Here is an 11,011-nt window from a genome sequence, read left to right on the forward strand (position 1 = left end):
CGTTAGTAGAAATTTCAGCAGCACTTCTTCATAGTTTTCCAAGTATACATGTTCAAATAGAGGAATTGTGACCTTACGAACATTATACCGGAAGAATAGTAGAGGAAAACACCGAAACTTTATATTAAACGTGGAGATTAAAAGTAACAAAAATGTGCAATATAGATAATATAATCTCAAATTTTCCACACTGAACAATTCAGGAATTAGTGGACACATAAATGTACATTAATTCTCAAATGGGTCTAAAGTTATTTATGCAATGTCACACCATATCTATAAAAAAAATACTACAAACAATATCCGCATGTTGTTTGAATTAATAATGTCAAACAAATAGTAGTGCATGTTATATTGTTAAACTAGAGAGATATGAAAGAATATATTCACAAGTTTCCTATCATGAATAGATAATGAGGGAAAATGATCTTGAAAAAATGTCTAAATTTTAGTCTAATTACTTAACTATCACAAACTTTCCGACCTTGACAACTCTCAAGGTCGGAGAGACTACGACAGTCAACCAATTAGACTAAAATTTAGTCAATCATTTACTATTATTATTCCTAAATTATAATTTTAATTATTATTATATATCTTAGGACATTGTTAATTGATACCTACGTAATTTTAATTGTTATTATAATTGTTATTATATAATTTTAAAGGTTATTATCTAATTTTAATTATTATCATTCCTAAATTATAATGTTAACTGTTATACTTAATTGAGTAAGTTGTTTATTTATATAGAAAATAAGTATATAATTTCTATATAAGCATTTAGTTCATCCTTATTTAATAAGTAATTATTAATTATAGTTATTATATGTATATTATATTTTATATATAGTTAAGTTATATACTTTTTTTTTCTTTTTTTTTTAAATTAAGTTTTATACTATACTTATAATTTGCATAATAATCATATTCTAACTAAATTAGTATGAATATATTATATATAATTATTAAATATTACATATTAATTCTCATATTAAATGTATATTAAATGCTTTTAATCTTTAGTTGAATTAATTTTCTAAACTTACAATTTTCTTGTTAAACTCACAAATTCAAAAAACACCAAAAACTATTATATCAAAAAATTCACTTAAATCCACAACCTAAACACAATATATTTCAAATACATATCACAACATATTCACAATATTCTCATAATAGTATTTCTAAACATACTAATTCATCATCAATGAACACCATAAACACACAAACTATTCACAAAACTCACAAACAATAATCACAATATTTCAAGAGTAAGCATAAAATCACAACAAAATGTATAAACATATTGCTAAAGTTTAGAAATATACCTAGCACTCACAATATCTTCTTACAAATCAAAGCTTTCAACTTGCCAAAACAACCAATTCTTAAAAAAAATACAACACTAACTTATTAGAAGCATATATATAAAAAAACACAAGACAAATATCATAAAATTCAAAAAAATACAAAAGAAAAATAGTTTTTCCTTACCAAGATCAATGGAACTAGAGTTCCAAAATATTAACCTCCTCTCACTCTAACCCCCTCTCTCTAACCCACGACCCATTATCTCTCACCGTTTCTCTCTCTCGATTACTTGTGAGCACGGGAGAAGTAGCGGAAATGAGTTTGCTTCCTCCTATGCGTGTATTCATGCAAAAACTAAATCATTAGATTTAATGTTCGAAAGTTTAAGTTGTACATTCGAACGTTAAAATATCCTGCCCAATTTTCAAATGGCGTTCGAACGTTAAATATACATGTTCGAACATATCTTACTATGACAGAGCTCGAAATCTAGCAGGAAATTACTCGCACTTTTCTTTTCATGTTTGAACGTACGGAAATTTGACGTTCGAATGTTTATAAATTCTCAGTAAATTTCATCGACTAACGTTCGAACGTTTCAAATCATCACATAAGGGCGAAATCAGGCGAGCAATTTCTCACATTTTTCTTCTCGTGTTCGAACGTATTATAATGTAATGTAACATTCGAACATCAATTGATTTCCTCTCATATATCTCGATTCATGTTCGCACGTTATACTGAAACGTTAGAACGTCAATAATGTACGTTCGAACGTTACTTTAGGACGTTATTCAGTAGTTAGTATTTATTAATATAATATTTATATATATGTGTTTTTTCTAGATACTCATAATATTTCTCTTGAATATAATTTAATTTTTATTTTTGAAAAGTTGAGAAAAATACTAACCTTTTGTGACTATTTTATTCTTTCATATAATCTTGTTTGAGATATTCTTTGTTAATTTTAAATTCTTCTTAACTCAAGGTCTATATTTGGGCATCATCTTCAATCACTTGTGAATATGTTGGAGAAAAATGTTCATTTTCAAGATTTTGAGAGGTGAATGCCAGGGTGAGTAATTTTGAGAAGGAGATGCGACATTTGAAAGGTAATGATCCCACCAGCCTTTTAGTTGGCCAGTTGGTCGTCCTGTAACAATAATATGTGATATAGCAATAATATAATAAAATAATCGCATATGACTATGATACCAAAGACGTAAATCCTAGGTAATAAATAGCTAATAATAATATTATATGATAATAAAAATAATAATAGGCGGTATAATTAGCCATACACATGAAGGCATGTAAAATAGCCGATATAATCGACTATATGCAATACTAATATATGATAATGTTGTTAGTAATATTCTAACTTATACTCAATAAAATATGGTCTACAAAAAGATTATTAGAATAATTTAATGTCTTGTTATAAATGCATACAATCCTTTACTTATACTATAAATTGTTTTTCCATTATATATACAGTATTAATGTATAGTATTAGTATATATCTAATAGTATTAGCATAAGTACTAATAATATTAGGATAATGCTATATATTATAACATTATACCATATAATATATTAATATAGTATTTGTTTAATATTATATGTTATATACTAATAGCATTACTATATATTATTACTATACTATATAGTAATACTATATTACTATATAATTGCTATAATAGATCTCTCCACTATATATTAGTATATTAGTATTATATATTATGTAATTACTATATTAATATTAGTATTATGTACTAATATAGTAATACCAATATTAATATTAGATAGCTAACCGAAAATTAGGATTTGTTAATGGCAAAAAGGCATAATTAATTGTATTAGTGTATAGTATTAGTATATATGATATTTAAACATCATTATATATGATACGAAATGATAATCATTTCTTAGGAAGTTACAATCAGCTTCTCATTCCTCTATTGCCGCTTATTTACTTTAATATATATGATATTTAGACATTTTGGAATGTATAGTCTTATCTCATTAATTGTTATTTTCTTTTAAGATCTTTTATATTATTCATCAAATGTTCTAATTCAAGTCTTAAATTATAATCTAGACATTTTAATGAATTAGAATTATTATATATAGTTATTATTATATTATACAATAATATATATAATACTTAATATATTATGTTATATATTATAACATTATACCCTATAATATATTAGTATAGAATTAGTTTAATATTATATGTTGTATACTAATAGCATTACTATATAGTATTACTATACTAACAACAACAATATACTATATATGGTAGATAGCATTATATACAGTGTATATATAATACTATATATTTTTTGTATAGTATATAAAATATTATATATATATATAATACACTGTATTCTATATATATAGTATATATTATAATATATACTATAAAATAAAATATTTTATATTCTATATTAACTATATATAATATACAATATAATATAGTATATAAAATATTATATATATAATACACTGTATTCTATTATATATATTTTTGGGAATTAAGTCACCAAACGTTCAAACGTAACTCAAAATGAAGTTCGAATGTTACGTGTATTTAAGCCCAAAACCGAAACAGGAAACATCATTCTCAGCACTAAACCGTTATCTCTCCACCGTTGCATGCCGCCGTCAAACCGTCGCCTCCGCCGTCAAACCCTGCCACAATCGTCACAAAAATGTAGGCATCCCTTTTTTGTCCTCTTATATGTTTTTCTTAAAGATTTAGTAGGATTTTGTGTAAACTGGATGTTACTGGTAGCCGGATTTTCAATTCCATTTTTCGGCCACCACGGGTTGCCATTAGCCAAATGGTCATCGTAGAAAAGTTTCTTGAAGTGTATATTTCATTTCTATGGTGGTATTTGACCACTTAGACTGTCGTACGTGATTTTCGATAATGGCTGAGTCGACTTGCCCATTCTTTGTCGAAACGTTCAAACATATGACGTTACAATTGCATATCCCTTCCACGTTCGAATGTATCTTTTCTACATTCGAACAATACTTTTCGATGCACTTACGTTTGAACGTTTAATGTTAATGTTCGAATGTAAAAAATATATGTGCGAACGTAAAAACATACGTTCAAATTAAAAACATACGTGCGAATGTAAAAAACATATGTTCGAACTAAAAACATACGTTTGAACTACAAAACATACGTTCGAATGTAAGTTATTGACATTCGAACGTAAAAACCATATGGTCGAACTGGAAGGAACGTAAAAACCATACGCTCGAACTGGAAGGCATAACGTTCTAACGCAATACATTTCAAAATTCTTATCCGTTATGCCCTTATCGTTCAAACGTGTATATTATATTATGTTTGAAACGTTAATATAATTTTTATCTAATAAACATGCATCTTTAGATAAAACGTTCGAACATTTGTTATATAATTTTTGAACATTAATGAAGAGTAGTTTAAAATTAATACGAAAGATGCATCAATAGTACTAATAATTTTTTTTTTCTTTTCTATTTTCAGGATATGACTCATCCTTTACATACCCGGAAATGGGGGAGGGAATGAGCCACTTCGGACACTGCTCGGATCGAGGCTCGTACTGTTATGGTGGAGCGAGAAGTCCTGATCAATGAGTTCGACGAGCTCAGATGAGAGCAGACGAACCTTAGAGATGAGTTCATCAGTAGAGGCTGATGAAATATCTGCACATTGAGGGGGAAGGTATACCCCTCAATGGTTTGAGAATTCTATATGGGGATGTGTTCCATGTCTCAGGACCCATCCTCTCACACCGTGATTGTATGCGGTATGTCGTTTGAGATTTCACCGGATGTGATCGCCGAGCTACTCGGGATTCATCGAGTAGTTGATAAATCGACTACAGCTGACTCTCAGACTGGCGACATAGTCGTCGTTTGCACATCTACATCTGCACACGACACACTCAATGCAGATGTAGGCACTTCTACATCATCTTCTAGCCCAACTGGGCCAGTAGATGATGCCAGAGTTGCAGACTAGTCAGAGGTTGAGAGTACTGACCATGAGGCTTGGGATGATAACAGAGACGAGGATTTCTACGTCTCACCAGGAGAGACCGCACGCAGATTGAGAGGAAGAATGCCTTTAACTAAATACACCTGCTACCTTTCTTCCACATGTTACAGCTTATTGTTGCAACAAACCTGGATCTTGTGGCACATAAGACCACATTTAATCGAACTCGGGCATATTTTTTGATACGAGTGGCACGTGGAGATCCCATCGATTTGCCATTGTGCATCTTTGAAAGGATCCGTTTCGAGGTGAGTATCGTCTCCAAGGACAACCTCTCATACGGTGTCATCATCAGCCATCTATTACTTGCTTAGAGAGTACCACTCTAGCCGGATGAGCGGGTCACAGATCAAATGAGCCCCCTTGATATGAGCACGCATCAACATAGCATTGGACATGCGATGGGGTATCCTCGACGTTAGCCACCCCCTGTAGTAGATCTAGCTTCTCCGACGCAACCTGGGCCCAGTGTGGGGAGTAGTAGTCAGCAGCGGATAAGTACATCTGCTGGAGATGCGCGGCCTGTTTGGGTTGATGAGGTGATCTCATAGTTGACTGCACATATCGATCGACAGATCGTGACTGTAGAGGAGTTTGTCGATGAGATAACCCATTGTGTAGGTATCCTCAATGAGAAGATTGATAGCTTGACTGAAGAGATACAAAGTACGAATTTTGTGAACAACGCGTTCACGTGAATATTGTTTACGAAATTCTATCATATTTTTTATTTTGCTTTTAATATATGTAAGGAACAATATTATTTAATATATCTATTGTTTTTTAATTTTAATTCTCAATCTTTTTTAATGTTAGATTTTCCAACTTTAATACTAAATTACTGCACTTCCAATATATATAAACATAAATATATATTTATATATGTATATATAAATATATATTTATATGTATAAACATAAATATATTTATACATATAAATATATAATTATATTTTACAAATTGTGTGTATATAAATGTATATTACAATTTTTTAGACTTATTCACAAATTATGCACTAAAAAAACTACATTATTTTTACATTAGAGTCATATTTTATTTAAACTTACAATTAATGTTCAAACATTACTTACTAACGTTCGAACGTTGACGTCAAACCATTTGACGTTCGCACGTAGGTAGCTACAGTGTTCGAACGTATATGTGACGTTTGAATGTAAATTTGCTCTCCGTTCGAACGTAAAAAAGAAAACTCATCTACCTTTAGTGACGGTTTCCACAAACCGTCACAGAAAATACTTTTTAGCGACGGTTTGGAGACTGTCATAATTTTCTAACCGTCACTAACTAAAAAGCAACTATATTGTAGTGACAATGATATTATTTAATATTCATTAATCATATGTAAAATGTATGACATTATTAATAATTATGCATATTAAAGAGTAAAGTCTAAGTTAGTAAATAGTAATTATTAACATCATAAATATAATTATAATTAAATATTTTTTTAATGAGTTAGTTACGTAATTCATATTAATAATTTACTTAATTTTAATTTTAATAATTTTTTTATTAATTTATTTTAAAAGTAAATAAAATAATTAAACTAGACCGACCTGACCGGTGGTCCGGGAAAATGATGGACCATAATGGTATAACCCCCAGACCAGACCCATTTTCATCCCTAGATGGATGCGGTATTCGGTCAGGGGATTGCGGGAGACCTATAAAGTATAAGGTATAATGGATGCGTGACACATAGTCATATCCGATTTTGCTAAATGGTGTTGTTGTCCATTGTCCAATCATCGTAATTGGTTAATCATTTTTTCAGGATAATAAATACACCTAACTCTTTTAGAATTAATTTTACAATCAATTAATACAATTATGTCACTTTATTGAAAATAAACATCAATTTTACACGGATAATGTTTGGGCCACCGAGAAAACCTACCGAAGAATTGTACCAACAATGTAAATTTTTTTTATTTCTTTTTTTGAAGCATTTTTTTTTATATATTTTTTAAAAAATGCAAAAAAAATAAAAAACCCAATACTAAAAACTAAACAAACACAAATCTTAAAAAATAAAAAAACCTAATCGGTATATCATGAGTTTTGCTACACAACCTCCACCACACTCTACACTCTATATTTTTTAAAATTTTTAAATTTTTTAAATTTTTTTTGAGTTTATTCTGTTTAAATTATTTCAAATTTTCTATTCATTATTCATATAATAAATATTTGATAAAAAATAATAAAAATTAAAAAAAATATAGAGTGTAGAGTGTGAAGAGATTGTGAAGATAAAATCTAAATGATAAGTATACTTTCTCGTTATATCTATCATTTTCTATTTTTCAAAGCTACCACCCATTCCATATAGAATAATAAAATAGTTGTAAAATAATTATGAGGATCATATTCCTCTCTCTTTTATCATAAAAGCTATTCTATTTGTGTAAACACGTATGTACAATATACAATCCATATTATTTATATAATAAGATTTAATTTGTAAAATTTAGTTTTTTTTTAGATTTATCTTTTAAATCAAATTATGTCATATAAGTACTTTACCAAATATATTATTTATACCTGCTTATAAATAGATGAGTAATACTATATACAGTCGTAAAGTATATAAGAGTTGACAGTCGTTTTAAAAAAGAGTGAGATCTATTATTAAAAAATTAATTTTTTTCATATAAATCGTACTTATTCATTTTTTTTCAAAAAAATTTTATGATATTTACATCTTACACAATTACAAATATCATTTCTCTAAATATAATTTTCTATGCGTTAACATTGTAAAACCAAACCGGGGCTACAAACCGTCACGATCCTCTTCTTTGTTTTAGATTTCCCGGTAGCTTGAACTCTAGGCCTGGCCACGCTTCGGATGGCGGCCATGGGGCAGCTACAGTGCCCGGAAGGAGGCCCAAAGTCGTGATGAAATCCATATAAAAGCTGGAAAATCATAAACGTCTCGAGAAAATGGAGTTATAAATAAGAGAAATGTTATTATGTCTCTTTATTTATATTATTTATTTAATTCTTTTAATGTGATTTATTAAAAAGTTAAAAATATAAATATAAAAGAGAAAGAAACCAAAATTTTGATTTTTATCTCTTCATATTTTTTAACGACTTTTTAATTTAAATATATATATTTTAAATTTTGTAAGAAGTCACAAATACGTCAAGAGACTAAGGGATTAGTATAAATTAATAGAGAAATGATATTTGTAATTATGAGTATACAAGTATCGTATAGTCATTTTAAAAAAAGTGAATAAATATAAGATTTACATAAAAAAAATTTAATTTTTTAATAATAGATTTCACTCTTTTTCAAAATGATTGTATGATATTTATATATTCTATAACTGTATATAGAATTACTCAAATTAATAACCTCCCCAATAATGACTTGAACCTTTGTCGTTTTTGACATCCGAAACAGGGACCAACATAAAGTGTGGGCAGTCAGTCACGATCTGTTTCTCAACCTTTCATTGACCAGCCTCATTCTAATACTTCGTTTGATTATACAACTTAGATAAGATATTTTATTAAAAATTAGATAAATTATTATTAAAATATAATTTTTTAATATAATTTTTATTTAAAAATTAAAAAAATTAAATTATTTATTATATTTTATATAAAAATTTAAAAAAATTATAACGACGATGTGAGATAAAAAATTATAACTATGAAGTGAGATAAAATAAGAGGAGATAATTTTATATATCCAAATTGAACTTAAACTAGGCGGTTTCTTGTGAAAAGCTGGAAAGTACAATCCTTGTCCAGCCCATGCCCAACCATAATAGAAATAAAGAGGGATTGTCTCATTTGATACAGGAAGTTCATTCCTCGTAGAGTTTCAAGGATTTCTGTCTTCTGATTTGATCCAGGACACTAAAACTGTTCAATCATTAATACATGAATTCATTTCCAGGAATATTGATTGTCATTTGCATGTCTCTCTTGTTCATTACACGTGCAATCAGCTAACAAATATGCAAAGCCAAATTATCATCTTGTGTTGATTTAAGGTAGGAACAGAGTCGATGTAATGTTTCCGGAACATAAAAAACAGAGGACACAAGCTTTGATTCTTTATCAAACAGACAGAAATAACAGCATTGGAAAAAAGAGAGAGATAATGCTCATTAGAAGAACACAGAGACACTACATTCTTTTTTTTTGTTCTTTTGGGTGTCTCTGTAACAAAAACTTCCTTAACAAACAGAGGACTCTACAAAAAACAAGCAAACAAACGAACGAACAGAGAACCCAATCCGGCGAGGAAAACAGTAAGAACAGAGAAGATTAATCCCCAAGTAAAGGACAGGAACAAAGCTCTCTCTCTTTCTCTCTTGTGGGGTGGGGGGGTTTGGATTGCAAGGAAAGGAAAGGAAAGGAAAGGAAACTAACTAATATTCACTAACAATGGCTTCCTCCAACAATTCTTTTGAACTTTCCATCAACTCAGGGCTCAACCTAAACATCAGAGTACAAAACTCCATCTCATTCAAAGCTCCATCCCCATCCAAATCTCCTTCTCTAAGCATGCACATTACCTCCTCATCACTCATACCTTGCAATCCCAGCAAAGCCGCGTTCTTCTTCAAGCTCTCGAACGTGATCTTACCCTTGTCTCCATCCGTCAACAAGCGAAACCCATTGCACAACTCCTTCATGAATCCTTCAGCACCCAACTTCTCGACCATGGCGGGAAAGAAGTCTTCGAAAACAACCCCACTGCGTGACGCCATTGATGATAATTAACCAAGTTTGATTGAGAGCTTAGGAACTACGTACGTACTTGACTAAATATCAAACAACTTTTAAAATTTGTGCGGGAGTCTACGTTTGCTTCGGATATATTTTATGGAAAGATGACCAGGTTGGAGGTCATATATATACACGCGGCAGGGAAACGAAGAAGGAGGATGCGATCTAGAAGAAACCCAAGGAAATTGAAAGGAAGTTTTCGAGGAAGGAGAGGTTGATTAGGATGAGAACAAAGATACAGATAAGATAAGAGAGTTTGTTTCAACAAGAGGTTAGTGCCGGGATTTTGCTGTGAATAATTTGTGGCCGTTTCATGGTCTGAGCCACTTCTCCTTCCTCGAAGTTGCATGGGAAGGTACTGCATGCTTGGTCATGGAAAAGCATTTTCTTGTGTGCAAAATAAAAATACATGGATTGAAAAAACTCCTCATCTGGACCTCTATTTACAATATTGTTAATAATTATTAAAATGTATTTGGTATGAACCCTTTTTTTTAACTTTTTTTTTTTTTTCGCTCAAAATGGCCAACCCAAAAGCCAAATTAGGAGTTGAATTAAGCATACACATGTCCAAATCTGTCAACATCCATTCCTAAACAAATCGAGGAACCCAAGTGCTCCAGGCATTCGTTTGAATAATCCAGAAAAGAAAAAAAGAAAAAAGAAAAAGAAAAAAAGAAGGGCATTTTGAATCACTAAAAGCTGGAAGATCTGTATGATTAATGCTTTTCAGTTTTCCAGCCATTTTGTTAATAAATGCAGATAAAATGTACGAACGGGTGATGGCATTGTCTGGGAGCGCCCAGCGCGATGCTTCCGTGAAGATGGGATTGGTCAGGAGGTATTAGA

The 11,011-nt window shown here is 30.2% G+C and overlaps 1 protein-coding gene across 1 annotated transcript; it reads right to left on the minus strand.

The window, feature by feature from the left end:
* Positions 1 to 9,686: 9,686 nt before the first annotated feature.
* Positions 9,687 to 10,481, minus strand: LOC108981088 (calcium-binding protein KRP1-like). Its single transcript, XM_018952164.2, has one exon. The coding sequence runs from the start codon at positions 10,141 to 10,143 to the stop codon at positions 9,802 to 9,804; it is 342 nt and encodes a 113-aa protein (XP_018807709.1). The 5' UTR covers positions 10,144 to 10,481; the 3' UTR covers positions 9,687 to 9,801.
* Positions 10,482 to 11,011: the final 530 nt, after the last annotated feature.

Source organism: Juglans regia, chromosome 4 (assembly GCF_001411555.2).
Source record: "Juglans regia cultivar Chandler chromosome 4, Walnut 2.0, whole genome shotgun sequence".
NCBI lineage: Eukaryota > Viridiplantae > Streptophyta > Magnoliopsida > Fagales > Juglandaceae > Juglans > Juglans regia.

What these genes read in the sequence shown, in the direction of transcription:
- LOC108981088 (XM_018952164.2), bottom strand. Translation starts at nt 10,143, where the DNA reads ATGGCGTCACGCAGTGGGGTTGTTTTCGAAGACTTCTTTCCCGCCATG.